Raw genomic sequence first — 18,900 nt, forward strand, 5'->3', positions numbered from 1 at the left:
ATATTAAGAAATTCGAACTATTAATTAACAATAATAAATAATTTAAAGCCAGTTTACAAAGTGTTTATCTGTCTTCCAAGTCAGTGCCTTCCTTTATCCGGCCACTCTCGGCGATTACATGGTTGGACAAATGTACAATTTTTCATCCGCGTACAAAATCGATCAGTTTAAATTTCGTTCTTAGTTTATACCGAATATTTCTATGGTAAGTGTAAATAAGATTTGATTGTTGCGGCTGTAACCATTAACTGTCGATTAGTGTCACTCAACTTTCAATGTAGACTGTTTTTAGATACGATCATTGAGTCAACTTCGCATAATCATACTAAAGGCAAGTTCACGCGATATCCCTATGGCGTTATTAAAATGTTATTTTTTGTTACTTTTTATTTTTCAAATTAATGCTCATGCTTCATTCTAATTCTAGTAAATTCCTTATTTTACATTACATAATTAATACGTTTGTATTTACATCTATTATTTATTATAAAAAAATTTCTGAAGTTAAAAATAATAGTTCACTAATATATAATATTATTGTTATGTATAATTTAATAATTAACATATACATATATAACGACTAAACATATTTAAACCAGTTACATATAAAATTCAATATTTATAGTAAATTACAAATTAGTCCTTTTTCATATATAAATAATTTAATATATGTAATACGAAAAACTAAAGGTAATTTAAAAATAGTATTATAGAGCAAACAAAATTAAAAATATTACTTTAAAACATAAATATGTTAAATATGTATTTTTCGAAAGTGTCTATTTATATCATATAAACTTGTACATTGAAATTGCATATTGGTTACTGAAAAAAAATTTACTTTCTTTTTTAAATTTGCATAATTTTAAGAAAAACCACAGTAATTTTTATTAAGGAGTTTACAAAATTTGTAAATTATAAGCATTCTAAAGTACTGTTTTCAATTAAAAATATGATATAGGGACTTATTAATAATGAATTTATAATATTCTAAATAATATTAATTCATATCTATACAATAAAATGTGCACAGTATTATAATAATATTTGATGAAAATTTTGCTATGCACAATGTATGATTAATTTGTTACTGTATTAGATGATAGATTGTTCTACTATCTATTAAATGCTTTAGAAACTATCGTGCAGCTAACTTCGTGCATTCGTATAAGCTGTCCTCGATTCTTCCGTGACAATTAGGGAGACAGAATGTTGTCAAGATTAAATTTTCGTAATAGTAAGATAAAATCTTAAATATAACAAATTACAATTGTTGTTTTGCAAAAGATTTCATGTACTATTAATTTTATATCATTTCCGTATAATATTTCTTTTATTGTCAAATTTATATCGATTATTTTATTGCCATTATGTAATAATGTAATATCACTTGTATGATATTTTACTTCTAAAATATCATTGTACTAATTTTATTGTTATAATAATGTTTCAAACAATATGTTGCATAAATTGTAAAATACATTCATATTTGACAGCATGAATCGCAATCAGTTTTTTAGTTAATATTTAATTTTAAGTAGTAGGTAGAATATATTTCTGCACTTTTGTATTCTTTTATCTCTATAATTTATTTTATAGTTTCTTCACAACTGAAAGCTGTAGCTTCTTGTGGGATCCAAACAACTGCAGTTACCTCATCTAATGTACCACGTCCAAAGCGTCCCATCGAAGCACCTCCAGTTAGGTTTGGATTCATCCCAGATGAATGGTTTCATTTTTTCTACCCTAAAACTGGTGCAACAGGTAAATTGATAATTTGTAACATACTTATCAACTTCTTTAATTTAAGATGTAATTTTTAATTATAAAATTATAAAATGTAACTTTTAATTTGTGTTTAGGTCCATATGTATTTTTAACGACTTTTTCAACATACTTACTATCCAAGGAGTGGTATATCCTAGAACACGAATATTATGGTGGAATTTGTTTGCTTTCTATTGTTCTATATGCTTCATATAAAGTTGGACCCAAACTTGCAACATTCCTAGATAAAAAGATTGATGAAGTTGAAGATGATCTTAATGCTTCTAAAGATGAAGTTATACAAGGACAGAAAGATGCAATTGATAATTTGGAAAAGGAAAAGTGGTATACAGAAGGACAATTGATGATCTATGATATAAAAAAGCAAAATATTATGATGCAGTTAGAAGCTAGTTATAGGGAAAATCTGACAACTGTTTACACAGAGGTAACATGCTTATTTTTATGTATTTTTATATAAATTTTAGTAAATTCTTATTATTTACTGTATTTTTTTGTAATATTAACATTAAGACAAATAAAGAAGCTAATTATATCATAAAAAATTGATATTACGATAACATTTGTTACATAGTATATTTTCTTTGCAGGTAAAAAAAGTCTTGGATTATCATGCCCAAATAGATAATATAGATCGTAGAATTGCTCAGAAACACATGGTACAATGGATTACAAATAGTGTATTAAAAGCTATTACACCAGAACAGGAGAAAGCTAATCTTCTGCAATGTATCAAGGATCTTGAAAGTCTTTCTGCAAAGGCTTAAAATTTTATTTTGAATCAGAGAAAATAAAAGTACTATTAGTAACATGGACTAGTTCATTGTAAAAAAGTTACGAAAATATCCAAAAGTTGTTGAAATAATTATATAAATAAAATAAACATAATCTTTTAAGTTGAATAAATGTCATTGAGAAATAATACTAAATTATGCATAAGTGACTTTTTTCATTCTTAATATAAAATTCATATGTAAATTTTATTTGGATTTGATTTGGATTAATTTTGTAGATTTGATATGTTTTATTTATAATTTTATGTGGAATATATATTCATAATAATTTTTTATTTTTTTTTTACTAGTTCTGGTTTATATAATGTGACTTTAAGTCACATGAACCACTAAGTTGGGTCATTACTTATATTTATATAATAAGGTCATTATATGTAAGGTCATTTAACTCAATTTATATTATTTATAATATTCATAATTTTTGAAGACTGGTATTTTTTAGAAATTTCAGTAGCTGTTGTTTCTTCTTGCTTTGTTACATATAATTCTTTTTTTTCCAATAATTTTTTATTTTCCAAATAGTTAGTTATTATCAATGAACTGAATTATGATTAAACATCTATAAAAAGTCATGTAAATACATATATATACCTAGTTAAAGTGTATGACATATATTGAAATATTAAACGTACGACTGTAGTATATCTAACAGATTTATCAGAAGTTCTAAAAATAATCACTTTCTAGTTTCATTTTTTTATTTATAACAACATAAATCATTTTTCTGTTTAATAAAATAATAATTAATATTTGTTAAATCATTAGGATACCTTTCGTTAATTGAATTAAGAAATTTAAAGAATTACAGTATTAAAATAAAAGAATCGCTTGATAAATGTTAAAGAATTATAATAAAGCGAACTGATTGAATGATGGATATATATATATATGTATGTATGTATGGATATTTTGTTTTTTTAGGTTAAGTTTCTACAGTTCGAGGACATGAATTCTGTCAAGTGTTAAACGTCATCAAAGATATAATAAGTATATATATAAGTGTATATTTTCGTTTTTATATGAAAATGGCATGGTTGTCAGGTCTTGCTGATAAGGCAGAAAATTTATTAAATAAAATAGATAAAAACACTGCAGCTGTTTTAAATAAAGACAAATATGAGTTACCCCAATCTCAGTTGACACATGTTACATGGATTTCTTCTGAGTCATGGTAAAAAGTATTAATTACTGAAAATTTAGAAAAATATGTATGCATAATTGAAGTTTATTCAAAGTTTACTTAATTAAAAATAAATTAATTTCTGTTATTTTTTATCATTATTTATTTTAATCTTTATGTGCATCAATAATTGTTAATTAAAGTACAACAATTCCTTTGATATATTTCAGTGTTAACACACAAGATGATACAATTTTGAAACCTTCTACAGATACAGAATCATTAAAAGAATTTCCTTATGTTCGTTCAGTACCAAATCTTTCATCATTGACAACAAATTCTGTTATGTCTAAAGACGAAGAGCTTTTAACTTTCTTAAATACATTAGATTCAAATCCAAAAAATAATGTAGCAGAAGTTTCAATGTCACCATCAACACCTTCATCACTCATGGTTGAACATCCAACAGATACTACAGATTCTATATCGGACTTATCAATTCATAGTGGCCGCTCTAGTCCTAGTTTTGTCCATACATCTGTAGAAATGCCAGATAATCTTAATCATGATGATGTGAATGTAGACAATGCTAATTTTTGTAAAAATGTAATAATAAATACCCTAAATAATGAAATAATGGAAAATCAAACTTCTGATATTGTTTTGAATAATGGTAAATTTACACTTTGAATTTATTTAATTTGCATCAATTTTAAGATTCAAAAGATTTTCAAATTTGTTTCAGATCATACTGTTATGGGAAAATCTGATAATATAAAACAAGGATACGAATATGATGTGAAACAAGAAAATACAGAAATAGATAAATTGATGAATTCATCTCACAATAAGTATATAAGAAAGTATTTGAAAGAAGTAGAAAGAAACTTAGAAGAAAGGAATGAACTACTTGGAAAACAAGAAACAGATCATCAAAAAGAAATCATAGTTCTGAATGAAAAATTGCAGTCTTTATATACAGAAAAAATACAATTATCTAAACAAGTAATAGAATTACAATCAGCTTTGGAAAGAAGTAGATCAGAATTAAACTCCACTAGATCTGATTTAGAACAACATAAAGCTAGAGCTCTAAAGACATTGCAAGAAAAAGAAAAATTAATAGCAGAATTAAGGTGCAATGAGTCTACAGGGATGGATGATATAACAATTATGGAACTAAACCAACTCAGGTAAATATAAATTTAAAATGTAAAATGGATAAGTATTTAACAAGGTCTTTTCAATATATATTATATTATATGGCAGGCAAGAACGTGATATACTCAGAGAAGAAAATCAACAAAGTTCTGAGCAATTAAGGATAGTACGTGAAGAATTAATGAATGCTGATGTAAAATTGGAAAAAATGAGACAAAAATCTGCTGAAGCAAATATACAAGCTCAAGAAATTCTTGCTACAGAAAGGCGTAGAAGATTAGATGTAGAAGAAGATGCAAGATTACATTCAGATGTAAATTAATTTATTTTTATCTTTTATATATGTTATATTTAGTGCAATCGATTAATACTAATCGTTATTGTAGGAAATAAGATCATTAAAGGATGAATTAATTCGTCAACGTAATAATTATACTACACAACTACAAAAAAGTGATTCTGAAATCGCTCGGCTTAGGGTGCAATTATCCGCAGCTTCGACACCAAGCAGCAAAGTAGAGTCAAGATTGACATCTCTGACCCAAACATTGGTTTCAAAACAACAAGCATTAGAAATTTTAACGACTGAAAGAAATGCTTTAAGATTACAATTAGAGAAAATAGAAGTAAGTTAATTAATAGAAAGTGCTTTCATTCGAGCTAAATATAAGGAGGACATTCTTTAGTTAAATATAACGATATTAACAATTTAAAACTAAATATAATGAGATATTTTCTTTACAGCATGAATTTAGGAATAGTCGACGTAACGTTTCGTATAATAGCATAAACGATACAGATGACGCTAAAGCTCAAGTACCCACATTTTTGATAGAAACTCCATTTGATACTGGAGTTACTAGAAGAGTAAAACGAGCTTATTCATTGTTAGATGCTATTAGTATTCGTACAGGAGTATTTTTAAGAAGGTATCCTCTTGCCAGGATTTTAGTACTAATTTATATGGTAAGTGGGAACACTTTAACTTAGAAGTACTATAGCTTCAATAAAAGATAATCGAAATTAATATCGAATTAAATATTAAATAGTTCATACTTATTGATAAATATATTTATTGTAACTGCTAACAAAAGTTTGTTTTATATGTTTTCTAATTTTTTACAGGCATTACTTCAGTTTTTAGTTCTTATAGTTCTTCTATCGCAATCGCCAGAAGCGCATTAATGTATAATATTTATAATACATGTAATAGAACATTTTTGTAAATATTACATTGGGATGGTGCATACATATACTAATATTAATTACTAATTATATCAGTAACTTTTTATAAACTATTAAATGGTAATGTACGAAAATTGTATTTCTAAAGAGATATATATGTTAATTTTTATAAATGTATTTGTTTTATTGAATCTCGTTTATAATATATGTATGTATACCATGTTGATCAGTGTAGTATATCCCCTTGTACGTAATTGTTGTTAGAATAGAACAGAAATAGAACAGAAATCCTATATTTACAATTAATAAGCAATGAAATATTCTTATTTATTCAAATTATCATTTATTTTTTCATTATACAGAAAAACAGATAATACTATAAATATAATGAACATAATGTATTTAATTCAACCTAACCTAAATAAATAAATAAATAAATAAATAAATAATTGCTTGTATTATATTTTTTCTACATGAAATGCTTTAAAAAAGAGCACTTATTATTCTTTATTCTTGAAATGGATAATTTTAGATATAGGAACAAAATTTTTTATTTATTGCTGGAAATAGTAGGTAAGAATATTGTAATGAGCAATAATGTTCGAATGATAAAAATGATTTTTATGCGTGAAAGTTAATAATGAATTTATGATTTCATTACTTTTTATATGATAATTGTAATTGTATATGGTATCATTGATATAAATTTAACACTATTTAATTAAATATAGTAGTTAAATGTTTATTTTATGCAAGCTAGTATCTGTTAAACATATGGAATTGAACATGATCACATAGAGGATTCAAATCTTTTTGTGAAGAATTTTTAAAACAGTAATTTAGCAGATGCGCTTTTAAGAAGTTAAGATCATTTCAATGTATGTCCAATAATTTATTAATAATTTTAAATTAAAATTTTTTAAATGTGTTTTACATATATCATTACAAAAAGCGGAAATATCTAACTAGGTATATCCTAATTAATTATTATTATTGATTATCTTTACATTTCCCTATGATTGTTAATTTGATTTGGTTGATTCTTATTGCTATGGATTATTATGATATCCTAAACGAAAAGAATTTGATATGCTATGCAAAAACAGAGATATGCGAACAAACAAAATTCTGTATATTCATTCGCGCTTCTACTTTTCTGTAGACATGCAATATGTTTTGTTTAATTGGAACCATTTAAATATCTGGAATGATACGAAAAAATATTTCAGACTGAAGTTGTATGGTATTGAGGGAGATATACTATACTTTTATCTGTTTGATCTTGCGAGGATCTTGAAAAGTCCTGTAAAGCTGACATTAAAATTTTTAGATCGATGCCTTAATTTTTTATTACATATTCTTGCAGCTGACATTCAGACGTTTTTAAAATAGTAGAAACTTGTGTCTTTCGCACCATCCACTATCGAAATTTAAACTTTCAGATTCGGCTGAGCAATACAAAGAATTACCGAAAAATGACTGTTCTCAACTATTTGGCTATTTTTGAAACATTAAAAAACTATAGCCTTGTGTTTCTTAGCATCATGAAAAATATCTTTATGCATCTTATACATACGGCACGGCGAATTTTAAAATTCATATCTTAATAGTGGGCGGTGCAAAAAAATACGAGTTTGTAATGTTTTGAAAAAAGTTAATCTGAATGACAACTACAAGGATAATAAAAGATAATAAGAATAATGTAAAAGTAATAAAAAATAGAGGTATCCATCTAAAAATTTTAATATCACTTTTACAGGATGTTTCAAGGTCGAATAGATAAAAGCACAATATGTCACCCTCGATACCATACAATTTTTGTCTGAAACATTTTTTCGTATCACTCATATTCTTCAAATATTTGAGCGTTTCCATTTAAACAGGATATACCGTATACATATGTATATATTTTACGTTTGATATTCAAGGAATTGCTTTTTCATTTGAGTGGTTGGTCGCATTTAAGAAATTTAAAGTTAAAACAATGAGCAGTTTCTTACTGATTGACCTAGTACTGTCTAATGCTACGCCTCTGTTGAAAGTCATCAAATTACTATTGTTGAGCACATAATTTGTAATCTACACTATTCTCTATCGTATTATAATTTACCTTTATAAAGATATACAATTATATTGAACGTTTTCGCAAAAAACGCGACACGATCTAATTCCTATGTAATAATTAGAATAAAGCTTAAGCAGAATAAATTACAACTAGGTATATTGCTTTAGCAACTGGAGAATAGCATATATGATTCCTATACTTTTTAGGCACGATTTTTGTGATTTAATAGATACGTTTAAACGGTGGTCGATATTCGGTTTAAATGAAAACTGTTAGACTATTCGGATAAGATCTTTTTTCTTTTCACGAATGTTCTAATCGAAATGCAATCTAATATTGAAATGCAAAAAGGTTGATAATTATGTCACTTTTTTATCGATTGGATCTGTCATTGAATCATCGGTGTTAAAACTTGTTTCCTTCTTTTCGTTTTGCGTATTATTTTCAATACTGATACAAATTTTATAGGGACTTTCGTTTCATCAATATGATATGTTGTATCATTTTGTCATTTTTTAGCGTTAGATTTTTATCGACCCCATACAAGGAGACAATCTATATAGGTATAAAGTTGGAAATATTGCGAGATACGTGCTAATGCATACGGTGCAACGTACCGAGCGAAAACGTGAGTTGTAACCCTAATTCGGTCTTCGAATAATTTCTGATTCGATCATTTCAATTAAGCTAGAAAATATTTCTTTTAAAAAATGTACTAATTTCAAAATAAATGTACAAGTTTCTTATTAGTACATATAGCTTTCCGTCATAATTCTATGTTAAAGGTTTACTTTTATTTAAATTAGTAAACATCTTTCGCGTAAATGTAATTTTTCGTACTTTGGGAAAATCGTGATTTTTTTGTTCGTTTTTGTTTGTATAGCGTTGGAAGAACAATTAAATCGGATTCTTGTATAGCGTTGGAAGAACAATTAAATTGGATTCTTCGTGATATATGCAGTTTAACAGTGTAAGAATTTAAAGTTATCGAAGGTGAAGATGAGAAGAGCCTGAATTGAAATTATTATGATTAATTAGTAGATTTCCGCGGAAGAATTATAAGTAAATCTCTCCCCTCTTTTGAAAAATATGATGCCAGAAAAATGCTCATGATAATATGGACGCTAAAACAAGAAACCCAAGTCGGAAAGACTTGGTATGAGATTTCACATGAACCACATTTTCAAAATACTATGATTAGTAGACGATCACAATTTGATTTTAACGAATCAGTACAATTAACATTGCTTTTAAGTTCGACTCTTATGAAATATGTCAAAATATATGTACATATAACATATGCATATATATACAAGGTGGTTGGTAACTGGTGGTACAAGCGGAAAGGGGGTGATTCTACGCGAAAAAAGAAGTCGGAAATATAGAATAAAAATTTTTCGTTTGAGGCTTTGTTTTCGAGAAAATCGACTTTCAATTTTCGCTCGGTACGCGTGCACTTTATCACGTCTCGTTATAACGGATCTTACTGTAGATCGTTGTCTCGATGGATATTATCGCAGTTTGTTTGTTTTTGCCGTAACGGAAAATTAGGAATACATAATGAAACAATATGAAGTAATCATAAAATTTATTATTACAAAAATTGCTGAAAATGTTGCCCATTCTGCCGAACACATACTTCTGCTCTTCTAATTAAATTTCTATGAACACTTTCTAACGTATTCGATTGTTTTAAAGTATGAAAGGCTACAATAAAGTGCACGCGTACCGAGCGAAAATTCAAAGTCGATTTTCTCGAAAAGAAAGCCTCAAACGAAAAATTTTTATTCTATATTTTCGACTTCTTTTTTTGCGTAGAATCATCTCCTTTCCGCTTGTACCACCAGTTACCAACCACCCTGTATATATATATATCACTTATATAATCGATAAACAAAGAGGTATATTACTTGAAAACTATAATATTAGACAAACCTCTCTTAAGAAGATACGTTAGTGGACACAATGCGGGCTAACACTGCTAATTTTTTTTGCATGTGGAAAAGATTACAGGTATTTAACATCAAGCAGATCAATGTATACTATATGTTTCTAACTTGTGCTTGTTATATTATCAACATAAACGAAATTTAAAAGAAGAAATATTTCTCTTCTTAAAAATACTGTGAATATTTTTTGATTATTTTTTTTAAATTAATATTTATCGCAATAGGTTTTTACATTTCGAACAACGACATTGTTCGTATGATAGTAGTTGAAATGAGTAGAAAGTGGGCGTTTATTTTACGATACACTTAATCTGCAAATACCTTTTTGACGCAGTATTAATTAAGTATATAAGTATGTAAGTGAAACATAAGTCGACCAACGAAACAAATTTAGTTTAATATGAAACGAGTTTAGAAAATCTGTACTGCCTAGATTAAAAAGCTTTTATCACTTAATTCTATACGATAGGATTGTAGATTTCTTAAAAGTATATTCGTCGATTGAATGTGGACACTTCCGTTAACGGTCACACGATCTTCTTGAGACAATGGCGCGATTTTGTTCGAAAAAGACGAGTAATTTCTAATTTAATTAATCGCGAAATTGTTGCACAGAAAAACGAGAGAAAAAGGCAGAATTACAGACGCGAATACAAATTTCACAGCCACCAAATTTGCAGGGCATTTTCATTTGCTTTTTTCATTTCTTTAATTCTAATTTATTCTAGTTCTAACGCAACTTTGTCTAGAAAAGCTTTACGCATAAAACTTGAATACTAAAATTAAAACGTAAAGCAGTCCTGCAATTTTATTTATATACTACAACGCCTTTTTCTGAATGTAGCATTGAAAATGTTAATAAGTATCTAATCGTGTATATCAAGTAATTGTAATAATTCTACGTTATATGTTACATCGATCTTGTAACATTATATCATTTCACAATTTCTCCGAGTTACTTCGTCGACATGTAAATTTCTTTAACTAACTTTTGTATCAAAAGTGTGGCTGAGATTTTTTCTTTTCTTTAATATTGAAAATATTGCATTTTTTGTATTTTACCTTGTGTCGAATAATTTTAATGGTCTTTTTCTTAAAGTGCAACTAATACAGATAATAAGAGGTAAAAGAACGGTCGATAATAAGGAATTGCGTATCTTTCATTGATAATGTAGATTTTCCTACGACTACTTCGTAAAACGAGAAATGAGAGTTTACGAATTAGAAATGTAATTTTTTGAAGGAGAAAAAAAAGAAAAAAGAAAAAAAAAAGAAAAAATTATCTTGGGGAACTCGATCTTTGTTTAGCAGAACAATTTCTTTTGAGTTCGTTATGATATATATATATATATATATATATATATATATATATATATATATATATATATATATATATATATATATATGACGTCATATATATATATATATATATACAATTCTATGTAATCTCTCCTTTATTAACGAATCATTTGTATTTTGAAGTTTTACTTTTTGAATTCTAATCTACGATATAGGTAGTCTTTATCGGTCGATAGAATTTTTGATAATTGAGATGTATAAGATAAAATGAATGAAAATTATAATCCTCGTGTGGATCAATCTTTAAATGCTTAACATATCTAAAATACAAAGATAACATAAATTCAATATAAATTACATATCGATCAAACTTATATGCAAATCGATTAAAAAAACAAACTTTAAGAAATTCATCGGTTTCAACTTCATTCGTATCATCATCAGTAAAACTTTCATTTCTCATCTTGTTCGATCAGGAAGCGATCGTATTAATCGTTTAATTGCTATATTACGTGTACCGACAAAGCGACTCAGGCTACTCAAATCAAGTAACCGATCAACATCTCATTCCGTTTGATTTCGCTTCGAATCTTATATCTTTCGTTTGCGCATGATTCTCAAATATTATGATTCGTCGTTGGAGAATCGTTCAGAAGTGTTTTCGCTGCCATCACAGGTCGATGTGATATCATTCGACGAAGAATTCGTCGAGTCCGGCGTAGGCGGAAGGGACGGTCTTGCTATGGTTTCCTCTGTCGACGAGGACACATCCGCTTCCTTGCAGTCTATCGCGTCCAATCTCTGTTGTATGCATTTGTTTTCGGGATTATTCAACACCGAATGAATGAAATCTCGAGTCTCTGCACGTAAAGCATTCACTCTTTCTTGAAGGATGTTGTTTCGTCGAATCAAAGCCATCGTACGTACAACGATATCTAAAAGACCTGCGATTTATGATAATATATTTTAGAGCAGCTTGTATTTTGAACAAATTTTCTACACTTAACGATATATAATAATTTCCGCAATTCACAAATTTCTTTCTCAATGATCCCAAAATTAAATAAAATTCTCCTTTCTACAATTTCTATCGGATGAGTAAATTCATATTCGACATAGATAAATGGTTATTTGGAGTCCCTTTTGGAAATATTAGAAATATTTAAAATTATTATTCAAGCGATTATTACTCGCCGAAAAAATGATGCAAATAAAAGATCACTTCACTTTTTAATAAAACTTTCACTGCAAAAACTACTCTTTTTCTATATTGTCCATTTACCGTCAATTACACTAAAAGGCACACCTTTCCGTCTCGCTAGGAACACCTTCCAATGTTCCTTTATGTCCGCTGGAACTCTAGCCGAAACGTTCGGAGAGGAAGAAGTGACAATGATCGGGGCACAAGAGACACTGGGACTCTCTGGATCCCATAGAGGACTTTCCGGTGGCGTTAAAGATGTATCGTCACGAGAGGACTCGTTCGTTTCCAATCGTCTGAATTCTAGCCTCTGCTGCTTTGCTACAGCCCCGTTACGAACCCTTTGTCTTCGTCGCGAGCATGGAATTGTCGATGTTCTTACAACTGGTAGTTCCGACAAGTAAACAGTCGGAGCCATTTCGTGATGAAAGATCTGAAATTAGAAGAAATAAAACAAGACTAGAAATAGATTACATATTTCAAGAGAGAGAGAGAATAAAATTATAAAAGTATATTCTCGGGTTCCAATGATTTGTCTTATTTGATGACATTCTTTATAACACGATTGTATTATAATTGCAGTTTCTTTTGCTATACTCGTGAATATATATATTATACATATGTACATACGTATATGTGTGTGTTACAAAAATACACAAATCTTGTCTGAAAATTTTCATTTAACTTTGTTTATCTTCTAAGTCGATGGAACAATTTTTACGAATGTTCGTCGCAATTAAGCCATTCATGAAAACATCCACGTTTTCACAAAACTACGTTTTGTTATGTAATTTTTGTTACGTTTCTTACTACGTACGTTAAATACGTTACAGTCTATTGATTGCGATAATTGCACTGTCTGTGTAATTTAACGAACGGAGAACGATCGATGACCCACATACGCATCAATGATGCGCTTTGTTGCGCGAAAGTACTTTCTTTCATCGATGACTGATCCATGTGACTCGTATGATAGATTTGTTAAAAAATTACAATGCAATAGTACTAATGTTTGAATTATGATTCATCTGTGATAAGTATGCTTGAGTTGCATTGTACAAAATGTCTTCAGTAGTTTATCGTCAATATAAATTTTAAAAAGCTATTATTAGTAAAACCAGTTTTGATAACATGAAACTGAGCGACAACATATTCAATTTTTAAGTCGCAGCCCCATAAAAGACGAAAAGTGTGATAAAATATGCTGAAATAAAAAGTAACAGCCTTAACCGCTAGGCTTAAAAATCACATCCTCGCCTCGTTATAAGATTAATGAGGAATAATTTAATACCAGGTCTGTCATTGGCGTGGAAACATCGTCTCACTTTGTGATCAGGGAATTATTTATAAACGAAGGACCAAGAAGACTTTCACTTGTTACAGACGTCTAATAATACCAGCCAGGTCGGTGTGTTGCACCTTGACCTCAGAAGGCACGTGTGCACCTGCGTAATGCTCGATGTAAAGCAAGTACTTTACAATGTTCGCACGTGTGAAAGTACGTGAAACGATTTATGATAAAGACAACTAAACGCGATAAAGATACAAACATGTGAATCATCGAGTTACACTTATTAACGTTATTAGTATTGGCTTAATTAATCGAATGAATTTGTAATTACATTAATTCTCGCAAGGTATTTTACTTTGTCATTTACTGTTTAGACGTACGCGAAAAAGAAAATTCTACTTAATTCTTTAACAGATATATTATCATTATCACGAATAATTTGAAATGCATTTTAAAAAACGACAATCTTGGTATAGTTTGAAGATAAGAACACGGAAGAATGCAGAATTGCCGGTTTTACTGAGGAAACTAACGTGTGTAGTATGATTTGGCTATGAATTACACGTGTTCGCTCGTACCGGTTGACGACGCGATCGATGCAGGCGATGACCCGATTACTGTGAACGTCGGTGCACGTGCCTGCACCGAACTAAAGCTATAGAGCCTCGGCATGACTTCTCGTCTCCCCTCGACCGGTTACCCCGACTACTTTGACCTCAGATTTCGTCGCACCACGTACGACTATGAAACAATACTGATAATCGCTTCAAGAAACATGCATAATCCAATTGCGGCTACAATTCTCGTGATATACCATAAATGAATGAATGAATAAACATATACATGTACATGTATATACGTATAACGTATATAGCGCATGTATGGACGCGTATGTACATCTTCTACTGAATTTTATTATACGTATACTCATCGGTATAAGGAGGATAAAATACTCGGAATATACTCATTTTTACCTTCACCACATATACTTATCTACTTAATTTGAAAGTTACTTCAAAATGAAGTTTAGATAATATATGTATAATTACGTTCTTTTAAGCAATTTCATATAAATCTGTAAAACTTTAAACACCAATCATCGCAGTTGATTGTGTAATTTACCAAACTACCAAATTACGTAAATTATCAGTTATTATATTATATTCTCATTTCTAGACTTAAGAGAACGGACGTAAGTTATCCTTTAGGCTTAAATATTTAGTCGTGAAAGTGTAAAAAATCCTTCCTGCGATCATCCGACATTTCTGTGCCCTCCGCGAAAGTCCATCGAATTCGATGAGCTCGAGTTTAGCAGTATGATCTTTTCCATTAAATGAATAAGCCTAAGTCGTCGATGCACGTGGCTCAAGATAAAAGAAACGTAACGGTAATTTTGATTCATGACGAATATGCCCACGATATTTCACGAGGGGAACAGCTGTGACATATCGTAGGTATCGTATCTGAGCGTTCGTGGATTCGCACCCAACACGCGGGCAAAAGCAAAGTGGTGGCATTACAATACAGACATTCGTCAATGGCAACTTCCCGTACGAACGAAGGTCAACTGGGAGCTCTACAATCGGATTATTCCAGAGGGGTTGCATCGTGGGCAAATAGAGAAGGAGAGAAGAAGAACAGGAGAGAGTAAAACAGTGAGGAAACTGGATGGCCTTCAATAAGGGTACACGTGCTAAATTTTTGGTTCATCTACCGCCTTTCGCTTTGCGTCTCCGATTTCCGCAGATTCATTGCGTTCGTCGATTCTGTAATCTGCGCGCTCCGCACGATTATTTTTGTCGCGGAAACGATAGCAATTTTTCATTTAATCCTACATAGTAACAACGTAACTTGGAAGTTAAGTTCTTACTTTCTATGTTTCTCTTTGTATGTCTATATTTTTTAAATGTTATGTTACTTATTTATTCAAACGAAATTGGTTTTTGGGAATAACTGTAACTATTATTTAAATATTTTATATTTTACATTTTTTATTATTTCTATATTTTAAAGTTTGTATCCCATTTCCGACGTTTATTTTTCAAATATAAAATTATCGAAATCGAAAAATTATTCGATTTATCCATGAAAATGTGACAATGATGAAATTATAGCCAGGTGATGGTAACACATTTTTGATACTCGCAATAATCGGCACGTTCCTGTAAAGTTTTCGAGATAAAAGTTAGATAGGGAAAATAAAATTGTTTGATAATATGATGCAACTACGTGAGAATCACGAGTGCGAAGCTAGGGAGAAGTGCAAGGCCTTCGACGAAGAAAGGCACACGTGTATCTCGTTTCGTCGATATCCGCTATATTTACGGCTGCACAGTGCACACTACGGCCACGTGTCATATTCGAACTCTACGGCAATTTTCCAAGAATTTATCGTGAGTCAACGTGATGCGCTGAATTTCTAGGACATCGTTAAAAATTGCACGTGCGCGTCTAGAAATCCTCTTTTAAAGGAAGATCCAATTTATTATGTTGGGAAACGCGTTTCGATCCACTCTCGTAGTGGCGATAAATAACAGGATAAAAGAATGAATGTAAATGCATAATAATGTAAAAAGGAAGAACACGAATTAAAAATGAAGGTACCAAAAGAACTGCGTTGACTAAAAAGTTGCATAACAATTTTTAAACATTCATACACGAGTATGCATGAAATTCGTAATAAACATGTAATAAAAGTATGTGACTTAAAAGTTGCATTCGTATTTTCTATAAATGTATTATTTTACTGATTCTTGCTTTTTAAATTAAAATAAGAAGTTGTAATCAACTGGCAGCTTTTTTTCATAAGTAAGCAAAATTTTGGCGTTAAATGATTACCTCACATTCTTCAATGAAACTTCAACGATATAATCACGTACTAAAAATTTGCAGTTAAAGCATAAAATAAAAAATATGAATTCTGAAACAATATATTTGACACGGAGAGCGAAGTTTGCAGTAATGTAAGGGAAATCTGTCCGAAAGCTACGAATCAATCGCGTTTTCGTGAATTTTTCTTTCCAGTTGACTGAACTGGATCTTAAAAGGGGCGACGAAAGGTTCCATAGGTATTGCGCCTACCTATATAAAAATTTCACCGATACACGTGCTGAACTTACAGTTCAGAGGCATAGTTATATTTATCGTTGCGGCCATTCACGGCCTTTCCAAGGGTTACACGTGTAATACAACCTTCGTGAAAAACTATTTTGATTTTTTTCACCCTATTATTTTAAAAAAAGACCAAAAAGAAGCAAAAGGGAAAGGAAGAAAACCGCGTCGGCACGTGTCAGCGTTGAACGTTGAGAAGTAAAAATATTGTCCGTATAACAGCATGTACGCCCATTCTCACATGTAGTGAGAAATAAACCATAATTACATTTTTATTTCTGGAACGGAATTTGCTATTTTATGATGAAACTAATTATTATATGAGACTGAATAAAATATTATTTAGAATGTGATAGTTATTAGTTATAACGTAATAGTTCTTAAATGCAATATTCAACAAATATTTATGAACAATAAGTACAACCTCTGAAGATTACACGAATCGTTCATCTTCCTTTAGAACATTGTATTATGTCTCTTTCAAAACAAAGATAAACAAATGTATGTACATAACAGTGTATAATTAAGCTGTAGTCAGTAACTTGCATTTTCAAATGGAATAAAAAGTAAACACGATTCAAATATTGAAAGAATTGAGAGAATAGAAGAAAAAAGGTTGGGTTAGGAATTTTAACAACCGGAAGTATTATATTAACGATTGCGCAGGATAGGCACATTCGTTAACTCACTGTTTTGATAAAGCAGAATGGCTTGACGATAAAATAATTGTAAAAAAAAGCAGATAAAGTATAAATAATATTTTATATTAAATCAAAGAGGTCATTGCGTAAAATAAAATTCTATTATCGTTCTTTCGATTAATTCATTCAGTCGACATTTAAAAAAACATCTCATGCGAGATTTCGCGACACGCATGGAGTTCGTTTTACGTGCCACGTGTCGAACGCTCGAGGAAAAATGATCTTATTAAGTATTCCATTCAGGCATGCACAAGCTGTCGGTATCAGAAACTCATAAGAATGACTAGATTGCCTGTGTGACAACATTATCGATTGTTTATTACCGTTTCACGAGCTGTACGAGATCTTGCATGAGATACATTCGAAATTTATCACTCTATAAATGACCGTGTTACCGAGACTGACAATCTGCATACAGAATTTTAATTGAGAGCCTAATTTGAAATGGCCAGAATGTCAAATTCATCTTTCGTCGACATTTACCGCAATGTTGCGACTACGATTACAATTTGTAAAGAAATGTTAATGTTTGGCATTTATCATAATCTTAATTTTGAAGGTGAAATTATGAGATTCAAAAATAACTGTATCTATAAATCTTTCAAGAATATTGATAACCTAACAAATCATAAATTATAAAAAGAAGAACGAGATAAATTTTAGACTAAAAAAACTACACGCGCTCCGTTTCTTGAAATTATCAACGTAACCGCCTCTGATATCATCCCTAAAAAAAGAGTTATTCAGCAAATTGCGATGAAAATCGATAAAAGAAAAGAAAATTCATCATTTATTAAAAGAAAAATATTGTAATTTCCTGCGTCATTACAAGATTTTAAGCATAATTTTAATTTCGATTTATTTCCCTTTACAGGAAGCGAAAATTCGGCCCAGATAAAACATTCTGCAATCGCGGTACACACATTGGACCGAGATAAAAGGGAGTTAGTAAATATGACGCAAATAATCGTATCCATACGCCTTTAATTCAGACATTATCATTAAACGCGCTTAACGTAGCTATCAAATAAGTAAATATGTATGCAGTCATCCAAATGGATATGATCATCAAATATGCAAAATAAAACAAAATCAAGAGATAAAATTTTATTAATTTTATTAATCTATCTATGGGATGATTTGTTTTTTCAATTACTCTGTTAATTATTTCTTGTGATATATTCTTTTCGATTATTTGTCAGAAAAAAATAATATCATAAGATTTGCAGTTTTCA

At 29.7% G+C, this 18,900-nt stretch overlaps 3 protein-coding genes across 4 annotated transcripts; 2 read left to right on the forward strand and 1 right to left on the reverse strand.

Annotated features, from left to right (window-relative positions):
- The first annotated feature begins 1,075 nt into the window (after positions 1-1,075).
- On the forward strand, positions 1,076-2,717 carry LOC126918533 (ATP synthase subunit b, mitochondrial). The gene is made up of 4 exons (XM_050726544.1): positions 1,076-1,237; positions 1,600-1,764; positions 1,863-2,215; positions 2,379-2,717. Exons 1-4 carry the CDS (start codon positions 1,210-1,212, stop codon positions 2,553-2,555), a joined length of 723 nt encoding a protein of 240 aa, XP_050582501.1. The 5' UTR covers positions 1,076-1,209; the 3' UTR covers positions 2,556-2,717.
- Positions 2,718-3,503: 786 nt separating this feature from the next.
- On the forward strand, positions 3,504-6,497 carry LOC126918524 (golgin-84). The gene is made up of 7 exons (XM_050726528.1): positions 3,504-3,753; positions 3,933-4,375; positions 4,448-4,895; positions 4,972-5,176; positions 5,250-5,489; positions 5,608-5,829; positions 5,989-6,497. The coding sequence occupies exons 1-7, from the start codon at positions 3,602-3,604 to the stop codon at positions 6,046-6,048; spliced, it is 1,770 nt and encodes a 589-aa protein (XP_050582485.1). The 5' UTR covers positions 3,504-3,601; the 3' UTR covers positions 6,049-6,497.
- Positions 6,498-6,919: 422 nt separating this feature from the next.
- Positions 6,920-13,880, reverse strand: LOC126918534 (uncharacterized). 2 transcript variants are annotated; one of them, XM_050726546.1, is made up of 3 exons: positions 13,854-13,880; positions 12,668-12,995; positions 6,920-12,305 (listed from the first exon to the last, which is right to left on the reverse strand). In XM_050726546.1, the coding sequence occupies exons 1-3, from the start codon at positions 13,863-13,865 to the stop codon at positions 11,986-11,988; spliced, it is 660 nt and encodes a 219-aa protein (XP_050582503.1). In that variant the 5' UTR covers positions 13,866-13,880; the 3' UTR covers positions 6,920-11,985. The 2 variants fall into 2 exon arrangements, with proteins under 2 accessions (XP_050582503.1, XP_050582502.1); XM_050726545.1 differs by having other exon boundaries at positions 12,644-12,995.
- Between the last annotated feature and the right edge of the window lie 5,020 nt (positions 13,881-18,900).

This window comes from Bombus affinis, chromosome 7 (assembly GCF_024516045.1).
Source record: "Bombus affinis isolate iyBomAffi1 chromosome 7, iyBomAffi1.2, whole genome shotgun sequence".
Lineage (NCBI taxonomy): Eukaryota > Metazoa > Arthropoda > Insecta > Hymenoptera > Apidae > Bombus > Bombus affinis.

What these genes read in the sequence shown, in the direction of transcription:
- LOC126918533 (XM_050726544.1), top strand. Translation starts at nt 1,210, where the DNA reads ATGTTGTCAAGATTAAATTTTCGTAATA. An exon ending in CCCTAAAACTGGTGCAACAG is followed by an intron (nt 1,765 to 1,862) that starts GTAAATTGATAA and finishes ATTTGTGTTTAG; the next exon opens with GTCCATATGTATTTTTAACG. An exon ending in TGACAACTGTTTACACAGAG is followed by an intron (nt 2,216 to 2,378) that starts GTAACATGCTTA and finishes TTTTCTTTGCAG; the next exon opens with GTAAAAAAAGTCTTGGATTA.
- LOC126918524 (XM_050726528.1), top strand. Translation starts at nt 3,602, where the DNA reads ATGAAAATGGCATGGTTGTCAGGTCTTGCTGATAAGGCAGAAAATTTA. An exon ending in TACAATTAGAGAAAATAGAA is followed by an intron (nt 5,490 to 5,607) that starts GTAAGTTAATTA and finishes TTTTCTTTACAG; the next exon opens with CATGAATTTAGGAATAGTCG. An exon ending in TTTTAGTACTAATTTATATG is followed by an intron (nt 5,830 to 5,988) that starts GTAAGTGGGAAC and finishes AATTTTTTACAG; the next exon opens with GCATTACTTCAGTTTTTAGT.
- LOC126918534 (XM_050726545.1), bottom strand. An exon ending in GCCTTTTAGTGTAATTGACG is followed by an intron (nt 12,306 to 12,643) that starts GTAAATGGACAA and finishes CATAAATCGCAG; the next exon opens with GTCTTTTAGATATCGTTGTA.